This window comes from Sebastes umbrosus, chromosome 1 (genome assembly GCF_015220745.1).
Source record: "Sebastes umbrosus isolate fSebUmb1 chromosome 1, fSebUmb1.pri, whole genome shotgun sequence".
Classification (NCBI taxonomy): domain Eukaryota; kingdom Metazoa; phylum Chordata; class Actinopteri; order Perciformes; family Sebastidae; genus Sebastes; species Sebastes umbrosus.
Window position 1 is genome coordinate 23,484,863 of NC_051269.1, and position 24,337 is coordinate 23,509,199.

At 39.8% G+C, this 24,337-nt stretch overlaps 3 protein-coding genes across 3 annotated transcripts; 2 read left to right on the forward strand and 1 right to left on the reverse strand.

Moving 5' to 3' along the window:
- Positions 1 to 3,109: 3,109 nt before the first annotated feature.
- On the reverse strand, positions 3,110 to 8,830 carry oser1 (oxidative stress responsive serine-rich 1). The gene is made up of 4 exons (XM_037780062.1): positions 8,445 to 8,830; positions 6,951 to 7,060; positions 5,237 to 5,353; positions 3,110 to 4,542 (listed from the first exon to the last, which is right to left on the reverse strand). Exons 2-4 carry the CDS (start codon positions 7,025 to 7,027, stop codon positions 3,585 to 3,587), a joined length of 1,152 nt encoding a protein of 383 aa, XP_037635990.1. The 5' UTR covers positions 7,028 to 7,060; positions 8,445 to 8,830; the 3' UTR covers positions 3,110 to 3,584.
- A 2,812-nt stretch (positions 8,831 to 11,642) lies between these two features.
- On the forward strand, positions 11,643 to 19,108 carry manf (mesencephalic astrocyte-derived neurotrophic factor). Its single transcript, XM_037776478.1, has 4 exons — positions 11,643 to 11,857; positions 14,584 to 14,711; positions 16,125 to 16,266; positions 16,666 to 19,108. The coding sequence occupies exons 1-4, from the start codon at positions 11,770 to 11,772 to the stop codon at positions 16,848 to 16,850; spliced, it is 543 nt and encodes a 180-aa protein (XP_037632406.1). The 5' UTR covers positions 11,643 to 11,769; the 3' UTR covers positions 16,851 to 19,108.
- A 1,243-nt stretch (positions 19,109 to 20,351) lies between these two features.
- Positions 20,352 to 24,088, forward strand: rbm15b (RNA binding motif protein 15B). The gene has a single exon (XM_037784442.1). The coding sequence runs from the start codon at positions 20,928 to 20,930 to the stop codon at positions 23,547 to 23,549; it is 2,622 nt and encodes an 873-aa protein (XP_037640370.1). The 5' UTR covers positions 20,352 to 20,927; the 3' UTR covers positions 23,550 to 24,088.
- Positions 24,089 to 24,337: the final 249 nt, after the last annotated feature.

A 24,337-nucleotide genomic window follows, 5' to 3' on the forward strand; every position in this document is an offset into this window, starting at 1 on the left:
ACATACACTGCAACAGGAAATAAACTGGGACACATTTAGAATGTTTACGTTTAAAACTGTGAAATGGTCTAAATATTGTAGATTTGTGACATCACAAATGGACAGAAATCCTAACGGCTTGTTTCAAACACACAATTTCTGAATACAGGCTGTGTGTATTTCTCTGTGGATTGAGTCTTTTGATACTTTGAAAGTATTTATGTATCACTTAAACCTGCTTTATAATATAAAAGACATGAAAATCTCACTTTTTACAATATGGGACCTTTAATGTACATTTTGTTGTAATATGTACATATCATCTGTCACTTTATGTACATATTGTAATATGTACCTGTCACTATAAATATAAATCACAGAATCAAAGAGAATGAGTACTTTCATATCAAAACAACAGATCTTTGATGTGGTTGGTTGAAGTACATTTGAAAGGAAGCTGTGTTATTTCCTTACTGACGATGCACTGTTTCTCTTTAAGTTTCCCCAGAAAGACTCAAACACGACAGAAAAGTACCTTAAAAAAAACATTTGTAGAAAGCACACAAATGTAGAGTGTGCAAAGTTTAATTTTCATGGAATTACATGAAAGTCACGCTGTGTGTGTGTGTGTGTGTGTGTGTGTGTGCGTGTGTGTGTGTGTGTGTGTGTGTGTGTGTGCGTGTGTGTGTGTGTGTGTGTGTGCGTGTGTGTGCGTGTGTGTGTGTGTGTGTGTGATGAAATCAAACCCAAATTATAAAACAAGTAAAAAAATGTGTTTCTTGTAAGTGTAAAGTGTTAGAAGAACCTTAAAGAATCTCTGAATAACCAATCAGAGACAAGGATTTACCCTATGTTTGACATATTGTTCATTCTTTTTAAAAAACAAAAAAAATAAAATAATGTTTTTATAATAGGCTATATTTAGGGATGAAATAATAAGAAGTTGACTGAGTTGGACACAACTGTTGCCGTTGGACGAGATACATCAGATAAATTATATAATAAGCTGAATTTACTATCATACTGGCAATAAAGATGCCTGGAAACTGAATGAAAACTATTAATTCCAGCTTTGTGTTGTTTGCAAATCTGATAAATAAAAAAAGAGAGATGTAGCATCCTGTTGTCAAATGCTCTAGTCAAATATGATGATGATTTGTTTTCAGATTACCTGTCTTACGCACTATTGTCAGGATATAACGACTTTTTACAAAAATAACTTTTTTTAATCATATTTGCTCCATTTCTACTAACTGCTGCTCTAAGTCCAAACTTGTACCTGTTGTGGTTTGATAAATATTGAATGCTCAGGCAGATTTTGGTATTGTATAATGTTGCATTATCAAATTGCTCTTTGATTTTTATTTTATAGTTTCATAGGTTTTGTGTTTTGCAAAGAAGTCTACACGAGAAAATGGATGAATGTCAAATTATTATTAAAGCAGCAACTGGTGTGATACTGATACACTGGAATTTCAGCCAAACTCTCAGCAGATAAAGCCTCAACTGTATTATGTTTCACTTTAAGTGCACATGTATGTGGCAACTGTAGAATTTTTAATAATAATCATCAGAACAGCTGACCAAAAGCACTACATGTCAGCCATGCAGAGACAGTCTGTATCAGTAGCCCGATCTCTGATTAATACTCTGACAGATATAAACATCGGTGGGGAAGTCCTGACAATAATTTAATCTGTCATTCACATCTCAGTGATGAGAAACAAAAGTGAAGACTAACCACAGTCTGTATTGTGTTTCTGTCAGGTATGAAGTGGTGTGAAACCACAGAGGAAAAGCCCCGAGAGACAAACTATTTTCTTGTAACTTTATCAGTTGTAAGTAGGTCCGACTTGTTCAGTCCCGATACCGACAGCGATACCTAGGCTTTGGGTACCGATCTGATACCACTGTTTAATTAATAAGCTGTATGCCTCACTGTGTGGAAGTGACTGGGATCATTCTTTTATGTATGTATGTATGTATTTTATGTAATTTTAAGCCACTGCCTCTCAACCTCAACCCATAACCCTCTATTGTTAACGTCCCACAAGCACTGCTGTGTGCCTCTCTCTCCTTTTACTCAGGCTTCTCCGTGGTGGACCATCAGCCGTTCTGGGACGTCTCTCTGCCTCTCCAGCTGGTGGTGCCTCGTTCCACATGACAGACCTGGACCTCCTTCTTCCAGGAGATTCAGCCTCTCTAACCACTTACTTCAGTCCAAGGGGGCTTATTGGCATCGGTAACATACATTTGCATTACTAAGCAACTGTGAATTAAAAACAAAAATCTGGTCCTCTCTCAAGGTTCCATGGTGGAGAGGAGGTCGTGTTGCTCTGGCTCTATCTTGACATCCTCCTGGATCCACCTTCTCACATATGTTCACATTATATGTATTATTTTTTTGTCATATGGATTGTCTATGTTGTATTTTCATTTTGCTGTTACTCGGTACACACGACATCTATTGCACTTCTGTCCATCCAGAAAGGGGGATCCCTCCTCTGTTGCTCTTCCTGAGGTTTCTTCAATTGTTTCCCTGTTAAAAGGATTTTTTTCTGGTTAAGTTTTTCCTTATCCGATGAGAGTCGTACTGTAAAGGACAGAGGGTGTCGTATCCTGTACAGATTGTAAAGCCTCCTGAGGCAAATTTGGGATTTGGGATTTTGGGATATACAAATAAAATTGACTTGACTTAAACATTGCTTTCCTAACTTTGTAAAAGAAAATGTTACAAATAAATACATAAATTTACTGAATTGTAACTTATTATTAAAATAATAAATTGGACACCAGCAACTTGGTAGAAAATCTGCAGTACCTGTGAGGGTTTATGGACAATATTTGTCATTGTTTTGTGTTAATTGTATAATATAATTGTATAAAATATACAATAATAAATATATACATATATTTGCATAAAGCAAGCATATTTGCTGACTCCCATGTTTATAAGTATTAAATACTTTACAAATCTCCCTTTAAGGTACATTTTGAACAGATAACAAATGTGTGATTAATTTGCGATTAAACACGAGTGACTATGGACGATCACGTGATTAATCGCGATTTAATATTTTAATCAATTGACAGTCCTAGTATCTACTTTGACTGAAGAGACAATGACACATTTTTCTGACAAACAGTTTGCTTCTTTATTGAGTGAAAAGAAATCCAGGCAGGTGACACAACACCACAAACGCTTGGCATTACAAGTTTGCATATCCCTACTGTCATCTCCTTCTGCAAGAGCCTGCACCAAGAGCTTTGGCAACTTCATCTGTAAACCGAAAATTTAAATATAGCACAAAAAAAGGAGGGATGGAAGTCAAAACTAAATGAGAAATAGATGGTAATTTGTTCCTGTTAATTTTAATAAAATGATGAGGGGGGGGGGGCTCAAACTGAGGGCAGGGGACAATGGAAACATTTCAACCTGGGTTCAAATTAGTTATTGTTGTATATTTAAATTATAACTTTCATGCCTGATCCAGTCTTCTACCCACTACTGACATTCCTTCGAGGCTGCCTTTTCCCTCAACAACAGAAAAAAACCCTCTTATTATTTCCTTATGATAATATAATAATTTTATTTTACTTTTTTTTTAAGTGTACATCATCTCAGCCATGTGTGACATCTTCTTGGGGATGTAGAGATAATACTCCATGTAGCCAGAAAGGTCCTCTATCGTGATGTCGTCGACGTAGGCCCGCGCCTGCTCCGAACACGAGCGAGGGGAGCTCGACGACAATGTTGCTGACGATGATGAAGGTGACGAAGCTGTGGCAGCGTTACTGTTGGTGCTGAGAGTTCTGGCGGCGTCCTCGCGGCCCGGCAGGCTCCTCTCGCACTCTGATATGACGTTGCGGAGCCCCGTGAAGGAGTACACCTCCAAGCCTTGCCAGCCCTGATGAAGGGACTGACACTGGCACCGAGATTCGGCCCCCTGCCTGCTCTCCTCCTGGGAATCTGAACTATTCTTCCAGGCACAGGAGCAGGGAATGTGGGGGCCTTCTGCCGAGCCGCTACTGTGGAGCTCGGATAAAACTCGGAAGTCAGCGGCGTCTGCGGGTCCGGATATCCGAGGTGCTCCCGCTGCAGACTCTGCTCCTTCGCAGGCACTTTTCTCTGGGCCGCTCTCCTCGCTCGCCAGGACATCTCCGGGGCTTCCTCCATCCTCCCTGGATGACGTCGCGACAGTAGTAACAACAGTGGGGATCTCTTTTAAGGACGGCGTAGAAACTGCAGCTCCGACATGTGTCTCATACCCAGCACAAGATCCAAAAACCAGAGGGGAGATGTGGCCGGGAGTGACAGAAGAAGAGAGCTCTTTCTGGGCCGGGACGGCCACGGAGGAGGCTGTTCTTCCATCGACTGCAGGACGAGGCTCCACAGGCTCAGGCACGGCCAGGCGCTGGTGCTTCAAGCAGCCACTAGGGGTCGACAGTGCAGAGGCTGCCGCGGTGCTGCAGTAGGTGAACTTTGGAGGATGCAGGATGGGGGACTTGGACCTCCGACGCCGCTGGGTTCTGGATACTCCTCTAGAAGTTTTCCTCATGCAGCTAAAGATGGAGGTAAGGGAGAAAGAGGAAGGCCAAATGAGAAAGAAAGGAGAACAGAGAATGATGGGAAAACATGAAACATTATGTAATAATAGTCTTAATTTTTAATCAGCCTACATAGAACTTATGGAGGACGGAACCTGACAAAATAAAAAATAAATGAATGAATGAATAAATAACTGACTTGGTAAATAAATAAATGTCATCAAATGTATCAAAAATAATATTAAAAATAAATGTAGCCATTAATTCATTGATAAAATGTGATATAAATTGATATTTCTGTTTTAATTTGCTTCTTTATTTATTCATCTTTATATTAATTTCCTTATTTATTTATTCTTCTGTTTAATCTTCCCTTTTATCTATTTATGTATTTATTTTTATTAATTAATTTATTTTTGCATTTCTTTTTTATTTATGATGACACATGCCAGTGTGTCACAGCCCGTCTACAATTTAAGAAAGGTTAAGCAGTGAGTTTCAACACTTAGTTGTATTCCACTCAAGGCCTGAGCTGTTTTTATTATTTTTATTTATATCTAATAAATAATCTATATTATTATGTAAGAGAAAGTTGACTGAGCACACTTGCAGTTTTTAAACACTGCCTGCTTCTTCACAGCCCAAAAATGAATCCTTCTGTTCACAGGACGACACATGTAGCAGCTGAGCAGTAACCACCTCAACCTACCCGTGCCAGTTGTCCTTCGGGCAGCTGAGTTTGGGTTTCGCTCCGCTGGTGTCAAGACAAGCACGCGATGCCCCTCTGGGAGCCAATGCCTCCGACACACTCACTGCTCCAGGTAAACTGGAAAGAAGAGAGAAACATATAAACTTTACTGCAGCAAACGTGCTACTTACTAACCTCAACATCAATACTCTGGCTGTCATCAGCTCTTAAAACCTAAATATGTCTAGAAATTGATTGTTGTGAGTCCGATCTGTACGACCAGCACTGCTTCTTGTTTACACCGGCATTAGAGTTTTGCTTTTTTTACAGAAATAAAACCTATTTAGTTCATTTTGGCATATCAGCGCCGTGTTATTAATACAAAGTCGGACGACGGACACTACAAACCGACAGTGAATGTGTCTGCTCCATACGGAGTCTCAGCTCAGAAAAGCAGATGTCATATTTCACACACACGGGACGAGAGAGAGTTGACAGGCAAGACAATGCGAAGCGATAAGCAAAAGCGCCTATTTGGCACTGTTTCAGATTTAAACCCAATGCTATAAGGGAACCATGATTGATGAGATAATCGGCGTGAGGAGGACGGAGCGGTCACAGTTGGTGTGCGCTGCAGAGCAGCACAGGGTGGAAACCTGCAGCCTCGCAGCGAAAGCTTAAACAAAGAGGCCAGACACACAGCTACCTGACGTTGAAGACCAAAGTAAGCGCCCAACATCATCGTCATCTTTTCTTGTAAAATGTCCGGTGTAATCGATAACACCGGTGTTGTGACGAGTTTATTAACCGGTAGAAAAATGTCCTCACTGTCACATCCCTAACCGGCACGCGCATGCCCAGTGTACCTGAATGGTCAGGTGATATGCGTTTTCAGGCGTGGTAGCATGGACGGAGATTAATTCTGAAATGGCCCTAAAACGCTCGTCTAGACGGAGATCGTTTTCGTTTTAAAACGAAAACATATTAGTGTGGATGTAGCCTTAATATTCAAATCATCAAACTCCATGATTTCTTAACATAAACATAAAAGAATACCAAGCTAGCAAGAGATATGCAGGGCGGTGGCTGAAGATTGGCCCCATGTAAACAGATTGGTGGGTATGAAGCGGTGCCTGGTCGGACCTTCCAAAGCTGAAGGTCACTGTTGGAGCAGCTGATAACAGCACAGAACAGAAAAGACATCTCATGTCTGTTAAAACTGAACGAAATGTTGTTTAAAAGTTGAAGTTTTATAGATCATATTATAATATTTATTGTAATGGAATTGGATGACTCTATTTGCAGCATATAACCAGTTCTACATGGACAGATTTCTTGTCAAAAGCGCTTAAAAAAGCATAATCTGTCACATACAGTAGTACTGTGTTATATGCAGGTGCGCAAGCAAGGTGCCATTGCAGTGCTTGCAGCTTGGCTACTTCCACCTACAACCCAGATTAGTCTAAATTTTACACATTAAAATAGATTGCAATAAAATAAACTGCAACAACCTACAACCTAGCACAATGAAGAGCAGGTCACTTATTTAATCTCGACTTTTACAAAGGAGAATTAAAACACTTCCAAACATGGGTTCATGAATTAAGTGGGGGAGTAATGGCACTGGCCAACTTGTAGTTTGTGTTAACAACAAACTAGCTCATATCCTGACAGCAACAGAAAAACAAGAGTCAATAAGCCAGTGGTTCAGTCAGTGTAGGTTGCTGTTATTTACCTCCCAGCATCAACCCTCAGCTTCTTAAACGCCGTCTGCAGTGTTTCCTCTTCACAGTCCTTCCCTCCTGCCTCCATGGTGGGAGGAGGCCGCTCTGACCAGCCACCCAGCTGGAACACACACAAACACACAACACCTACTTCATCACTAAAATGTGGATTATCATGCAGTTGTGGGCTACGAGATGTTTTAAATGATTTGCTAACTGGTTAAATGACTGGCATCTGAGTTGGAACCTAATGTTTTCCAAATTGACATGTTTCCACAACACATGGCCAAAACATTAAGGCAGCAGTTACAGATAATCAAGCCTTAGCTCCTGCTAGGAAGTCTTAATAGATGGACTAATAACTGTTATTTATAATAAACAAGAACATTCAAATAGAGATGCATGTCAGGCATATTAATAGTTTGCTCATATATCATTGTTCTGTATAGTCAATTATGTTGAGCACACATCACGTGATTGACAAGCTGATGGAGCCACAAACATAAAAACACAATCTGTGGGATAAATTGTAGCTTATGATTGTTGTTCCCAAAGTACGGACTGAATTGGGAAAGAAAGCTTTTAGGTTTTCGGGATTTACTGCTTGGAATAATGTACAATCTGATCTTCAACTTCAAAACTTAGTTATACCTTCAATGAGTTTAAAGCTCTGATGAAATAGATAGATAGAAAGATAGATAGATAGATTGTAACTTCATTGATCCTGAGGGAAATTCAAGTTTCCAGCATCACAGTTCCATAGTGCAAAACATGGTAGTAAAAGGCAGTAAAAGAGTTAGTAGTGCAAAGTACAAAGTACAAAAAAATATACCAGATGTAAAAATACAAGGAGATGAAGAAAACTGTTAAAAATGAGTATAGTTCAGGGTAACTCCAGTAACTTAGTCTAAAGTGCACTATATGCATTATTATCTGTTGTCTGTGTGCAAGTGTTTTGTATGAGTTTTATAATGTTGTTAATTTATGTGTTGTCTGTTACTTTCACTATAACTGTCTTGCTGCTATCTTGGCCAGGTCTCCCTTGTAAAAAGAGATCTCTGATCTCAATGGGACTAACCTGGTTAAATAAAGGACAATAATAATGATGTTATATATTATAATAAACAAGAACATTAAAATAGAGATGCAGTCAGGCTTATTAATAGCTTTCTCATATATCATTGTTCTGGATAGCCAAGTCTGTTGATCACACATCACGTGATTGACAAGCTGATGGTGCCACAAACATAAAAACACAATCTGTGGGATAAAGTGTAGCTGAACAGTTATGAGAGTTTATCATGCATTTGTCTGCAATGAATGATTGAGAGTTATACTCCACAACAAAACCACTGGCACTGCTTGTAAACAGAGGATTTCATGAGCACACCCTTATTGGTTAATGCTAGCAGGTTACTCTGGCTGCTGAGCTAACTGGCTAGCTGTGCCACAGGAGGTAAACAGTTTAGAAACCTTTCAGAGACAGGAGAGGAGGTGATACTCACGGTTCAGGAGATCCTGGTCGCAGTAAAGAGAGAGATATAACCCCAGGGCATGCAGGGTGTTTGCCTCGCAACAGGGCCCTTTAGGATGTTGACTAGCCAGCGAGGCTAAGCTAACGGCTAAGCTAACGCAAGCTAAAGGCTAGAAGAGGCTAGTTAGCTCTGTGCGACTTGAAAACACGAACTGTGACTCGATTAAAAACACTGCTCGTGGATGGTTACACTTCGTATCGTGGAGTTATTCACGGATGAGTGTAAATGAGGAGTAAGAGCAGAGATAGAGCAACAGCATTAAGGGCCTAGCTTAAATGGCGACTGTTCTTTCTCTCAGCTTGTTTACAGTCACTCAGTCGCAGTGACTCTGCAACAACGCGCAGCGCTGGTGACGTCACCACGTCGCCCTGACGTCACTCTCTGCTGTTTGTGTTCAATGCGAATTTCGAAAATACACACTTGTGTTTTTCACACTAACAGCATGATGTGTTTTTCATATTAATGACACAGTTTGTAGGACATACACTATCTGAATGGGGAACAGCTTATTCCCAGCTACAATAAGACTGGTGACAAAGGACATTAAAGGTCCCATATCGTGCTCATTTCCAGGTTCATACTTGTATTTTGTGTTTCTACTAGAACATGTTTACATGCTGTAATGTTCAAAAAAAACTTTATTTTCCTCATATTGTCAGCCTAAATATGCTTGTATTTATCCTCTGTCTGAAACGCTCCATTTTAGCTGCATTTTAACGGAATTGCAACAGAATTGCGTCGCTAGGCAAAAGCTTGGGTCCATGTGTACTTCCTGTCAGCTGATGACATTCACATACACCGCAACCAGGAATAAACTGGGACACATTTAGAATGTTTAAGTTTAAACTTATGCAAAGAGTCTAAATATTGTATATTCGTGACATCACGAATGGGCAGAAATCCTGACAGCTTGTTTCAAATGCAGAGTTTCTGAATATGGGCTGTGTGTATTTCCCCGTGGATTGAGTGTTCCGATACGTTCACAGTATTTATATATATGCTTTATAATAAAAAAAACTTGAAAATCTCACTTTTTTATAATATGGGTCCTTTTAAAGAGGGACACAAATACCCCACACCTCACCTCCATACTATTATTGACACACAGTACACCTGAACTGAATGGACTGAAATGCTGTGCAATATGCTGCCTTCCACTGTGTAATTGTCTGAAATATATTATTATTTTTTTTTATATATATTTTTATGAGAGCTACAAGTTCTTTTAACATGGTCATGGAGCATATATACTGTATATTTGTATTCTGGGGGTATTGTTCCTATGCAGATGGTAGTTTGGTTTATTTATTGACTACACTGAGGGTGTTTTTATATTTTAATAATTTATTTATTTATTGTGTTGAGTTGAATGTGCTACTTACTTTGTACTGTAATTACCTTGTGCCTTTTCTACCTTTTTTCTTTTCTTAAAACTGACTCGGTGACTTGAACACAGTATTTATTATGTCACTCACTGTTATATAACAGACACCCAGACAGCCTTGTGCTGGTATAACATTTACCCATGTACAGGGTTGGGTCAAATTACTTTGACATGTAGTCAGTAACTGAATACATATTACATGGTAATTTTTATAATTAGTAACATAATCCACTGGATTACAAAAAAAATGTAATCTAATCTCAATACTTTTAGATTACTTTGAAAATATCACACTTTATAGTAAAATGGACGCAGCCACAAAAAAATTGGGTTCCACAAATGTTATCTTTTTCTTTAAAGGTGATCTATACGGTATTCAGAGGATTCATTTAGCAGCAAACAACTATGTACTAAGTAAATATATAGAAGAGTAATGTCTACCTGAGCAGAGAATTAAGTCACTCTCCCTCTGTGTGTGTTGTAATTCGAGCTTCCCCGTGCTTTGTTGACATAGCCGGGCGTGTTTTTAGTGTATGTTAATCATACTTGCCAACCCTCCCTATTTTCCCAATATCATCCCCCTGCAGAGCCGCAGAGTCGCAGAGCCACAGTTGTAGACGTACGCATGCGCGACTTCAACTGCAGCTCTAGACGTACGTATGCGTCAGCGTAAACAACAACAAATGAAAATGGCGAGATAGCGAACGGTAATATCTGGGTGTATGAGTGATACATTTTATAAGATAATGTTATTTGAAATGCTGATTTTAATATTATTATTCAGTGGGTTTTATTTTCCATCTTATGTCGTTCATTTTATATATTCTATTTCATCTTATTTTTATATTATTTTATCATGTGTGTTTTATTTTACATCTTATTGTCCCTGTTTTATGTTCATTCTATGTCTATTTTCCTTTATTCTAAATTCCTTTGTGCTCAATTTTGTGCTATACAAATAAATACAAAAATGTATTATGATTATTATTTTTTATTATTAATAATCTATTTATTTATTTCCTTATTTTCTGCAATTATTAGTTATTTCTTATGTGTCTTCTTTCTCTGCTTTTTGTTTCCTTTCAATAAAAAGATGAATGAAAGAAGTTCTTTTTTTATAGTTATATTCAAGTGTGTTTTATTTTCCATCTTCTTGTCCCTGTTTTATGTTCACTCTATGTCTATTTTCCTTTATTGTAAATCCTTGTGTGCTCCATTTTGTGCTATACAAATAAATAAAAAATGTATTATGATTATTATTTATATGATTAATATCCATCTTATGTTATTAATTTTATATATTCTATTTCATCTTATTTTTATATCATTTTATCAAGTTTTATTTTCCATCCTATTGTCCCTGTTTTATGTTAATTTTATGTCTATTTTCCTTCATTGTAAATCCCTTTGTGCTCCATTTTGTACTATACAAATAAATAAAAAATGTATTATGATTATTATTTTTATTATCAATAATGTATTTATTTATTTCCTTATTTTCTGCAATTATTAGTTGTTTCTTATGTGTCCTCTTTCTCTGCTTTTTTGTTTCCTTCACTAAAAAGATGAATGAAAGAAGTTCATATTTCATAGTAATCAAATCTAGTATGTAGCACTTTACTTTATGAGAGCATCTGTGCAGCTGTGGACCAATCAGACGGCGCCAACTGGACGTTGTTCCCGGAATGTTCTCTCCTCGACCAATCAGAGGAGAGTGCGTGGACGACCTCACAAAACCTCGGACCTCTTGACCAATCAGAAGCCGACATTAGTGTGACGTGCACCGGAAAACCCGTACAATCAGTTTACCGGCGTCTTGTATTGAGGCTTCAGCGACCAGACGCATGAGCATCCGTTCAGACAGAGACTGTGTGATTTTCTTCCAACAAAGATATTAAATTCGTGCCGAAGATGTTGTGTTTAAGCGGGTTGTCGGTGGCTCTTGCGCTCTCTCTGGTGCCCGGTCCCTCTGAAGCCCTGAAGGAAGGAGATTGTGAAGGTAGGTTGGTTACCTAGATACCTAGCTTCTGTTAGCATCAGCTGCTGCCTGGCTCTTCAGATAACTTTTAAACACATCACAGGCAGCAGAGACCTCCTTTACAGAGGGGAGAGCTCTCTGTGTAAGTGTAGAAATAGCTGGTAATGATGGAGGGTGGTTTTAAACGGTGGTGTAAGGTGTTTTTTAGGGGAAAACATGCTCACAAAGCTACCAGTTAACCATTTAAAAAGAGCCTTATGATGTTAAAACCCTGAGACCAGATCAGGAGAAGCACCACCTGTGCAGCCAATGTCTTCTATTTGTTTTGTTTTTTACATTTTCCTCAGTAATTTTACTCTCTACTATACTATACTCTATTAAAGTACAGCTCTTTGTAGTATTTTTTTATTTTTTTATTTTTTTATTTTTTTATTTATTTTATTTATTTGCACATATAAATAAATAAAAAATGATGGGGGGTGGTTTTAAACGGTGGTGTAAGGTATTTTTTTTAGGGGAAAACATGCTCACAAAGCTACCAGTTATTTATTTATTTTATTTCAAAATGACAGTATACATGGTAACAGCAGAAAACATTAAAAAACATTTACATACAAAAGAAGCATAGCAAAAACATAAACAAAGAGCTGTGACAAACGTAAAAGGACAACAGAAATGAAACAAAACAAACATAAAATAAAAAAAACACACAATAAAAATAAATAAATAAGTAGATGATAATAAAAAAAGACCACGCCAGAGTATGACAATAATTTCACTTAAAACATTAAAGATATTGCATACATTCATGTTTTCATTGCGTTTTTGTTATGTGAGGAAGAAATTGTTGACAGATATAATTCCATTTCTTTCATAAATACAAAGAAATTTGGCTTTTTTGGGGGTAAATTTACACTCGTGAATGTGGATCTTTGCGAGAATTAAAATTAAATTAATAAGAAAAAATGTATTACTGTGTTTGTCACTGTAATCATAGCAGCCAAATATAATATTTCTATAGTACAGTGCAAAATCTGAGAAAATGTTAACAAGTATAAAATGATTGACATCTTTCCACAATTCACATGTAAATTTACAGGACCAGAATAAATGAGAGCAAGTTCCAGGATGTGATTCGCAGAAGGAACAATTTACATCTATATGTCACTCTTTAACTTTTGTAAGAAATGTTTCACTGGATAGAATCTGTGGATCAACTTAAATGACACCTCTTTTACCTGATTTGTTAGAAGGAACTTTTGCGGTAAGGACCAACAAAGCTACCAGTTAATCTTTTAAAAAGAGGGTTGCTATGACGTTAAAACCCTGAGACCAGATCAGGAGAAGCACCACCTGTACAGCCAATGTCTTCTATTTGTTTTTTACATTTTACTCAGAAAATTTTACTCTCTACTATACTATACTCTATTAAAGTGACAGCTCTTTGTAGTATTTTTTTTTATTAATTAATTAATTAATTTATTTTTATTTATTTATTTGCACATATATAAAACTGCACAAAATCCAGTCAATGAAAAAAAAAACAAGAAATTTGTCAGGATAGGTCAAGCAGCCACAGGCTTAAACAAAGGACCTCCACCCAACCCCAGGAGAAAAAAAAACAATACCAAAAAAGGAAGAAAGATCTAAACTAACATAATTTTAAAAATACAATCAAAGTTAAACAACAACAACAATGTCTCTTATAAATGTCCCTCGGGATCAATGACTATCTATCCAATGACTATCTATCCACGTCACCCTTAAATCAAGTAGGAAATGGAGATTTTATTTCTGAAATTGAACCATGATCATATAGAAACTCTTGTACGGTGTTATATAATGATAATTATACTGATATTAAAGCTGCAACTAAGTATTATTTTCCGTTATTGATTAATCTGCTGATTATCTCCTTGAGTCATTGTCTATGTATAATGGCAGACAGAAATTAAAAGGCTAGATTATAATTTCCCCTGAGTTCAGTTCAGATTATTCACAAAACAAAAAAAAGTTTAATCATGAGTCATAATGGAGATATGTGAAATGAGACACCCACATAAGCTATCTGTAGCTTGAGAACAGAGGCCCAGACACTTAGCAACAAGCAGATGTTATTTAAAATATATGTGTACTAATATGTTGTCTAGATTTGAAAAAAAAAGTGCATGTTTTATACTTTAACTAACTACTAAAGGGTCCCAAAACATATATTCCATCAGTCTCAACATTGGTTAAATAGGTCAGATACATAAAGTGGAAATACAATTTAAATGGATTCAGATATTTGTAAAACTTTGTGAATGGTTAATAATGGTTTGTAAACAGTCTATAAACATTATTTGGATGGCTATTATAAAGTTGCAACTGATGATTATAATACTTTGTTAAATGATTAATAACTACTTTCACTTTTAAGGGTTTATATTGGCTGTAAAAAGCAGAGCATGACATCAACATTAAGAACAGACTAATGGTAGGTTAGAGTTTAGATTATGTATTCAGGACAGGAAATGAAAACCATAACCTATCCAAGTATTTGTACTTAGTTGGCTTCAGGTGGATGTCTTTGTTATTAGTGTCTGAAGTGGATAACTAGCTTTAGGAAGACTAATAAACCACCAGTCACAGCAAAAAATTCACACAATATTTGACTTATGGCTTGTGTTTATCTGCCACCATGTTAAAAACCCTGCTGTAGCTGCCTATGGGAAGATGTTTAACTCATATTTTCTTCTTTGTTTCAGTGTGTTTGACCTTCCTCGGGAAGTTTTACCAGTCGCTAGAGGACAACAATGTAAACTTCAAGAGCGGAGACATCGAGAAGGCCCTTATGAAGACCTGTAAAGATGCTAGAGGCAAAGAAAACCGCTTTGTAAGTAAACTACAGATTACACTACTACAAACAGTTAAAACAAGTCCTTTGGTCATGGGTTTTTGGACTTGTGGATGTGTAGAGAGTGACTTTAGTAGTCCCCTCCATGTTTAAACTGATCTATTTGTTATATATTTAATAGGGCTGTCAAAGTTAACGCAATAGTAACGCCTTAACGCAAATTTGTTTTAACGCCACTAATTTATTTAACGCAATAACGCAACTTGAGATTTTTAGGTAGTAGTTAGGGATGCACAGATCCAACTTTTTCAGTCCCGATACCAATAGCGATACCTGGGCTTGTTTAATAGTGTTTGATTAATAAGCTGTGTGCCTTACTGTGTGGAAGTGACTGGGATCATTCTTTTATGTGTAAGGCAACATGAGGCTTGACTTAAACATTGTTTTCCTAACTTTGTAAAACAAAATATAACAAATGAATACATGGATATAAATTTATTGAATTGATATTTATCATTAAAATAATATATCGTACACCACAACAACTGCAAAAAAATCTTCAAAATTAACAGGAATTACAATTCAGGTGGCAGCAACAAATTGGTCAAAACTTACAGGTAACTAACGTGAATTAAATTCCAGTACATAATGTATATAGTATATACACATAGAATTGAATTTAATATTTCTGCATAGTTGTAGATAAAGATTAGGCTACACTAATACTATTAGTATTATACTATACTGTATGTAGAATTAGATTCCAGTGGTGGCTGCGTAGGATTGTTGCCGACTCGTGTGATCCAAACATTTCCAATAACTCCAGAGTGTTGTTAGTCCAAAAGTCAGCATTTTTATTGAAAAAAGATAGATGAAATCATTTCCAAAACTCACATGTTTTTATCAAACAGAATAGTCTGCTTCAATCCATATTTGTTGGTGTTTAGCTGATTTTCACTGCGGTCAAAAAACTGTTTGCTCTCCCGCTTGCCGCACGCACAGACGAGTTATATCCATTAAAAAAAGTAGATTTAAATTTTTTTTTTTAGGGCGATGACGTCATAAAATATGACAACTGACATTCAAAGCTTCATTCAAAAAACTCAATGGAAGCTTCAAATGTTAAAAAATGACATTTTGCACAGCCCTAGCTGCAACAATTAATTAGCGTAAGTGGCGCTGATAATGCATAATGACATCACCAAAACTGTCCAATCAGTGAGTTTATTGTTGCTTTTACTTCTTTTGGTTTGTTTGTAAAAAGTCAGTGTGAACATGACCAGGAACAGAAACAGATGAAGAAACCATATTCTTTGCTTATGGTATATGGAGTGTGAGTGAGTGAGTGAGTTAGTGAGCCATTGAAATGGAGGGAAACTGAAAACCACTGGAGACCCTTTATTTGTGGTTAACCTTATGAAAACCTTTTTTCTCCCCATTTCACATGTCAAGTGTTACTACATCGGGGCAACAAGTGACGCAGCCACCAAGATAGTCAACGAGGTGTCCAAGCCGCTCAGCTACCACGTCCCAGTGGAGAAGATCTGTGAGAAACTCAAGAAGAAGGACGGTCAGATCTGTGAACTGAAATACGGTAAGGAGGACAAAAGCTATATTTCTACTTGTTATGTGTAGAAAATATTACCTCTCGCTGTCTTTCATCCTCATATCTTGAGACTTCTTTTTGAGTGTAGATGCTTGCTGTGCCATAGGATTAATAGAAGATGACAAATATGAACAAATGCGTTAAAGGTGCCCTGTGGAGTGTTCTTGTAAACAAACAAAGTTAAGTTTACATTTGGTGTTGCTTACCAAAATGCATTGTGGGATACCTTGAGGTGTAACAAATGTGTTGAATGTATTTCCTTCCTCATAAAAAAATGTGCAGCTGGAGACAAACAAAATGCTCCTAGAGGTTAAAAACTCCACAGGGTGCCTTTTTACGGATTATAACAGCCAAGTCATAATTTTGTGTCTTGTGTGTCCCTTGTAGACAAACTGCTGGACCTGAGCACGGTGGACCTGAAAAAGCTTAAAGTGAAGGACCTGAAGAAGATTCTGGAAGAGTGGGGCGAGTCCTGCAAAGGCTGCGCCGAAAAGTCCGACTTCATCCGCAAAATCACAGAGCTCATGCCCAAGTACGCTCCTGCAGCTGCCCAAGCACGGACAGATCTGTAATGAGGTCCAAAAACACAACCACGCAGCTTTGGACTTGACTTGGACCGGACTGCTATCCAGTGAGAAGGTGGAGGAGGAGGAGGAGGACCAGGAGAAGAGGAAGAGGAGGGGAGTTTTTGTCTGACATGTTTTACTCAGTCTTTTAGGCTTTTGGAGGTGTACACCCATCTGGTAGTCCTACACTGATTCAGAAGTATAGATACTGGTTTATACATGTGAGGCTGATGTCACGTACTATACTTTTAAATCAAGTGTAAGACAGTGTTTGGAATTCATAGCTCTGATTAAAGGGGAAATGCGAGCATTGGGAGCAGGCTTTCTACTGATGTAGTCAATACAGTACACAGTACGTTGGCTGACAACGACATCCGTATACACAATAGTCCACTGATAAATCTTAATGGAATCAAGCAGTGAGCACCACTTCACCAGCCTCTGCCGACGCCACCCGTCAAGATCTTAACGCCGAGACACTTCTTGGAAAGTTTTTGAAGAATTGTGTTTCGTTTCCTCCCAACTTTTTCCCTGATGAGTGAACATGGATGTTGATCAACAGACACTTTAAGGAAAGGCTCAGATTTTTTTCAAGTCCGTCTTAAAACAATACTGATATAGGCCCTGTTCAGACCTGGCATTAACATGTGTCATACATGTACATCAAAATCAGTCGCTGCATTTCCTCCTGTCTGTCCACACAGGCCCCGGAGAGTTCCCTTTCTAATTTGATCCCAATGTGAGAGATTGAGGACACAATCCACAATCCTGCTCTGTGCAAAAACTGCATTTTAAAGTCCATCTGAACTTAATATGAAGCCTCAGCTGAACAATGAAGCACATTTTGACAGAGGATGGGGGACTGTGTATTTTGTCCCCAAACACTTTCATGGTAATGTTTTGAACAGGAGGAATGACGGCAACCAGAAACGGTTTCGATGTACATGTACGTGTTGTATTAAGATAGACTTGGGGGAGAAAAAGTGAACCCGTGACCACTCTACTGTAGAGACATTCAGATCTCCAACACTCTCCGCTTTTAACCTCCATTTCAGTCTTTTTGTTTTTGATTTACAGTTAACAAAGTCACCCATATTCCAACCCAGAGTCATAGTCAAGTGCCATTATTAAAAAAAAACTGAACTTAACTATACTTGTTTTCTTTATCTTACCTTATTTCTTTTATCTCAATCGTGAGAATTTTTGCAGGACAACAGCACCATGTGGCCTGGCCAGTAATCCACAAGGAGTTAAACTCCGTTGTTATGGAAATGGCCCTGAATACTCAGCATTGCTATTTTTACAAGAAGCAGCAAACAATTGGCTTCTTCTCCTAGAAAAATGCAGGTGCCACCTCACAAGTGCTTGTGTGAGTGTGAGTGATTTTAAACCAAGCTACGTGAACTTTTGTACCAGTCAACATTTTCTAATTATTTTCAGACTTCTTTCCCGAGACAAAGGTATGCACAAAAAAATATCCTCGCAAAGGCCATTGAGTATGGGTGACTTATGTTAAAGCACATTTAACTAGTCTTTGTCACAGGAAGGTGCACCAGCCCTTCTGTCAGCAAAGTAAGACATATTTAGAAAAGATATTTATTGAGGATTCTATTTTTTAAAGATTTCTCTTCTCTCGTTTCTAAAAAGTGAATCTTGTTTCCCGGCTTTGTTTTGGGTCTTGATCCGACTGGTTACATGCCATGTAGTGCTGGTGTAAGTGTTGTGAATGTTGTAACTCATGAAATGTGCTCCAGCTCCTCCACCTTCCTCTTCTAAGCAGCGCTGGGATCACTTGCAGTGTAATCCAATCAGGAATTGGATAATAGGATTGTTGAAATTTAGAATAAAAAAATGACTGGGGGGTGAACTAATATTTAAAATGTTTGACCCCACTCACCCAAACCTCAAATTCAGCTGTGCAAGGATATATACGGTTCATATACATGGAGGGAAATATATATAGTTTTCACCTGGCGGCAGGTGGAACTGAACTGGCCTCCAACACTGGGTCTTATAACGCCCCCCCATTCCACCCCACGCCCCAGGACTGTTGTGTCTTTCAGAAGGGAAAGGTATTTTATTGTTTGATGTAAGCAAATGGTGTGTACTCAAAAAAAGAAACATGATAAAAGGTTTGTCTTGACTTGATATGGGAAATGAAAACTTAAAATATGCCGCTGTTTCACATCGACCTTTTCATGTAAGGCCCAGTCATTTGTTACAACTGTACTATTCTACTTTTTCATTAAAATATGAAAAAAGCCCGTGTGGAGTAGAGGATGCTATGATTTCCTTTAACATTTCAGTTAAGTGACAAGTTGAAATTAAATGTGTGTACTCTTTACAGTCTAAATACTGATTCCATATAGCTTCGAATTATATACATGAAAGGAAATTCAGATATTTAAATTGTGCAATCATTTTCTGTATCAAAATATTTTTTTTTATATATTTTCTTTAAACTTAGACCTTCATAAAGCAGTTTCACAAGCAGTGATTGACAGCTGCTGTGGGAACTGCTCCGCTCTGATTGGTTGTTTTCCTTCGGGCAAGTTGAAAATGTGCAAATGCCATTAGGAGCACCGGGAGGAGGCAGAGGAGCATGTTTTTTTCACAGATTATCTGTCTTATACTGTCAGGATGAGGATATAGTCATCGTTTTATAAAAATAACTTATCATATTTGCTCAAATTTACCGACTGCAGCTTTAAGGCCCCAAAGGTCCTGATGTACTAAAAAAAAGAACATTTTTTTTTTTTTAAACAGCCTCATGAGATGTTCGTTTGAAGAGCAACATTTGCCACAAGACGGTGTAATAGGAAATTGAATGTTATTTATTATATTAAATAATAGTGTAATGGTCCACAAACTTATACAAACATGGCTTCTGTCCATATTTTTTTTCATTTTTAAAAATATAAATATTCAATATATAAAGTGATAAAATAGTGTAAATTTATAGTTTTTGTGTTCTAAAATGTGTGTCCTGTGCAATATTTTTATAGTATGCAACCTCTACTGCTCCCATATATATATATATATATATATATATATATATACACATTAGATTGCATATATATACGTATATATGCATTAGATAATACATTAGATTGGACGCCATGAGATGCTGCTTGATATATATATATCAAGCAGCATCTCATGGCGTCCAATCTAATGTATTAAAGCCAACAAAATTTTGTTAGATACATCTTTTGTTGCGAGTCTTTATCTTTGTACGGCCAGTGTACAATTGGTGGAGCGACCTCTTAGTCTCGAGCACTGAAACTATAGTTGATTTGTTCCTTTTTTCAGAAAAAAAGTATTGCTATTTATATATATATATATTTGCTTCTATAGTTACCATATACCAAGAACTTCCTTTATTATTATACTGTATATTATTTGTAAATACACTATTATTTTTATTTTACTGTTATTTTTTGCTACTTAACTTACTGTTTTCTTAATGGAGCTTCCCACCAAAAAGTATTTCACACGATTGTACTTGTATAACCGGTGTGACAATAAACAAGAAAAAAGGAGTGCAAGAATATTATAACTAAAAATAGCTTTTCAAGGTGTTACATTTATAGCTATAAAACATTTAAAATAAGTAGATTTGAAATAAAAAAAAAAATGGCTTCTGTCCATATTTGTTTTTCATTTTTAAAAATATAAACAATGAATATATAAAGTGATAAAATAGTGTAAATGTATAGTTTCTGTGTCCTTAAACTGATTGGTGTCCAAACATAAAGCGTGTTACGTCATGACGTTGCGCCGTAGCCGCGTCATCGCAGTCTCCGCCCTCCTGAGAGGAAAGCGCACATTCCTATTGTCCAAGATGGCGGCGTAGCTGCAGACCCTCCGAGGCTGGCATGTTTTTAAACGAGTTTATGCTTTTATTTCGACACATATGCAACTATTCAGCTTGCGGGGGTGGTAGCGTTTCTTCACCGAAGCTGTCGTCTGCCACGTTGTTCTGCTAACACCCCTTTAATTCGCCTCCAGAGCCGGATTAGCTCCGTTTGAAAGGCGACGAAAAGTTTGAGCTCCATCATCATCCCCTTGTTGGAGGAGAAGATGAAGAGGCAGGCCGGGAGAGATAGCAGTCCGTCCAGGGCCGTCTCCAAACGGATGCGGGAGAGGGAGCGAGAGAGTAGCCGGAGAGGAGAGGAGCTACCACCACCTCCTCCTCCACCTCCTCTGGCTATGCTGCTGGCGGAGAGCAGCCGGGGATATCACCGCCGGAGCCGCAGCAGAGAGCGCGAGAAGCCGCGGCTCAGAGAGGAGCGAGCGGCCGCCGCCTTGGAGCTCCACCACCGGCACGAGCTCAGCCTCCTCGGTCGTCCTCCGCTCCGGACCACCTCCTCCTCCTCCTCCTCCTCCTCTGCTGCTGCTGCTGCTGCTGCTGTGGTGGAGCTCCCGACAGCCAGGCCCGGCACTCTGGAGTACAAAACCCTGCTCATCAGCAACCTGGGCTCGCAGGTGTCGGACGAGGACGTGGAGGACGCGCTGTTTCACGAGTTCAAAAAGTTCGGCGACGTCAGCGTGAAGCTGTCGCACACGCCGGAGCTGGGAAGGATCGCGTACGTGAATTTCCGGCATCCTGAGGACGCCAAAGAGGCCAGGCACGCCAAATCCTCCAGGTTGGTGCTGGGTGACCGACAGCTTAAGATTGAGCCCATGTACGTGAGGAGGAGGAGTGTGACGCCGCCGGATGCTGGGTATTTACCTCTGCACGCACCGTACCCTTACAGACAGAGGTCTATTTCACCTCCAGGTCCAGCTGCGACTAATATTAGAGACATCAGAGCAAGACACTACGCCCTGGAGACCCTGGGTCTCAGCAGAGAGAGGGAGAGGCTGCTGGATTACTATGGCATGCTGGATGAGAGAGGTCGCCCTTATGGCTTCACACCAATGCCAGTGGTGGAGGATTTAAAACCTGAGGATGATCAGAGGGCGACCAGCAACCTTTTCATTGGCAATCTGGATGGTAATGTTACAGAAGCAGAACTGAGGAGGGGGTTTGACAAGTATGGCATCATTGAGGAGGTTGTGATTAAACGCCCGGCTCGTGGACAAGGTGGGGCGTATGCTTTTGTGAAGTTTCAGAACCTGGACATGGCCCACCGAGCCAAGGTGGCCATGCAGGGACGTCTCATGGGAGGCAATCCGATAAAGATTGGCTATGGGAAAGCGAACCCCACCACACGGCTCTGGGTTGGTGGTCTTGGGCCCGGGAACTCCCTCGCCGCCTTGGCTCGGGAGTTCGACCGCTTTGGAAGCATAAGGAATATCGACTACGTTAAGGGAGATAGTTTTGCTTACATTCAGTATGAAAGTTTGGACGCTTCCCAAGCTGCCTGCACCCAGATGAGGGGGTTCCCTTTAGGTGGCCCCGAGCGGCGTCTGAGGGTGGACTTTGCTAAAGTTGAGGAGAGCCCCGCTCGGCCATTTCCCACTGCTTACCAGACCCCTGTCGCAGCCCCCTCCCACTATGAGCTCCTCGGGGAGGCCTTCAGCCGCCATCGCAGCCTGGAGCGAGAGCTGAGGGGAGCCAGGGACCGCTCGTCGCCGCCCTCCCACAGCCTCATCTCCCAGAGGGAGAGAGACAGGGCCCTGCTGGAGAGAGACTACCCAACCAGCCCCACCCGTAGCCTGGAGAGGAGAGTGGGAGGTGTGGAGGCGTTTGGGAGGAGCGGGAGAGGAGCGAGGAGCCGCAGCAGGAGCAGGGAGCGGTGGCTGAAGGAGAGGGATGAGAGGAGGAACAGGAGGAGGAGCAGGAGTCCGTCCACTGACAGGGTGACAGAGGAGAGGGAGAGAGAGAGGGAGAAGGAGAGGGAGAGGGAGAGGGGGAGGTCGAGGGTTCGGGGTCAGGGTCAAGGTCAGGGAGGGGTGGCTGTCTCTCCGGATGCGAGCCCAGACCGAGCGCGGGTTCGAGCTCCCGACTCCACCACAGAGCCGAGAGACCACACCCCTGAGAATGGAGGGGGGCGACACTCTGCCAACAACAACAACGACGAAGATCCACCATCCGGCCGCCACCACAGCAAGAGGTCCAGCGATCACCTCAACAATCATCACCATCGAAACAGCGAGGTCATTGCCGCCGTCTCTCCCGCGATCCACACAGACACCCACACCTCCTCCTCTCCCAGCACGTTGTCAGAGTTCGCCCAGGCCTCGCTCTCCAAAACGTGGCACGGCTTCTTCGCTCTGAAGAACAGCAGCTTCCCCACGGAGCTGTACATGCTGGAGGGGGGCTCCGCATTCTTCAACACGGTGATGAAGGACACCCTGAAGCTGCAGAGCCAGAACCAGCCCAGCCAGCTTAAGATCGCCCAGAGGCTCCGCATGGACCAGACCCGACTTGACGAGGTGTCGCGCCGCGTCAAACTCGGGCGGCCTGACGGGTTTGCCATCCTGTTGGCTCTACAGGGCCCCATCGACCGCCAGGCCCCCGCCCCCGAGCCGGGGCTGCAGGCTCGCCTGCTCCGCCACCTGGTGACCTACCTGCGGAACAAGGAGGCAGCCGGAGTCGTGAGCCTGCCCACCGCGAAAGAGGGGGGGCCTGGGGCGATGCTGTACGCCTTCCCTCCTGGTGTGTTCTCACAACAATACCTGCAGGCCGCCAAAAGGACTGTGGGTAATCTGGACGAGGAGCACATGGTTATTGTGATCGTCACTGACACTAATTGATTATTACACTGAGGAGTACATACACGTACAGACACTTCCAGGCATGCACACACACAGAACGAGCTGAGAGGAAAACTCGCTCGACTACAAATACTTCCAAGTTGTTTTTAAAAAGATGCATTTTATTGTTTTATTTAGTATCTTATAAATGAAACACAGCAAAGTACACTACATCTCTCCCTAACCCTCTCTTCCTCCTTTATTACTTTATGTCTCCCCCTTATGGAGTCAGATCTCAATATTAATGAATGCACACAGAAAGATTCACACATGTATTTTGTGATTTATATATAAATAACTCTCCACGAAAATATTTTTCAATGTACACAAAAATAGTTATTGTATATAAATGTAAAAAAAAAATCCACATCAGGATCACGGGTATATTTCTGATGCAAACGCAATAATTCTTGTTTTAAATAAAGGTAATAAAAATCCACAAATGTATATGTTTTTAAAAGTATTTGCAATTTTCATCAAAAACATATTTGGATGTTGTTACATTTATATATAATCTGTTGAAACTGCATTTACAAACTCCTTGTGTGAACTTCACTGCATTTGTGTGTGGGTTTTTTGAGACTTCCCTGACGTTGCGCGATCCCGATTTTTTTCAACAGGGAATTATCTGTAGCCAATCAGATGTCTCTCTCCTTTTCAGCCAATCACATGAGCGTGTCACCACAAGGGGACACACAAATGCAGTGAAGTTCACACATGACAAGCAGTTTGTAAAGGCAGGTTCAACAGTTTGTATATAAATGTAACAACATCCAAATATGTTTTTG

Coding starts and splice junctions, on each gene's coding strand:
- oser1 (XM_037780062.1), bottom strand. CDS start 7,027: ATGGAGGCAGGAGGGAAGGACTGTGAAGAGGAAACACTGCAGACGGCG. Junction 5,354..6,950: donor CTGAGGGTTGATGCTGGGAG/GTAAATAACAGC, acceptor TCTTCTTTCCAG/TTTACCTGGAGCAGTGAGTG. Junction 4,543..5,236: donor CCGAAGGACAACTGGCACGG/GTAGGTTGAGGT, acceptor CTCCATCTTTAG/CTGCATGAGGAAAACTTCTA.
- manf (XM_037776478.1), top strand. CDS start 11,770: ATGTTGTGTTTAAGCGGGTTGTCGGTGGCTCTTGCGCTCTCTCTGGTG. Junction 11,858..14,583: donor GAAGGAAGGAGATTGTGAAG/GTAGGTTGGTTA, acceptor TCTTTGTTTCAG/TGTGTTTGACCTTCCTCGGG. Junction 16,267..16,665: donor GATCTGTGAACTGAAATACG/GTAAGGAGGACA, acceptor TGTCCCTTGTAG/ACAAACTGCTGGACCTGAGC.
- rbm15b (XM_037784442.1), top strand. CDS start 20,928: ATGAAGAGGCAGGCCGGGAGAGATAGCAGTCCGTCCAGGGCCGTCTCC.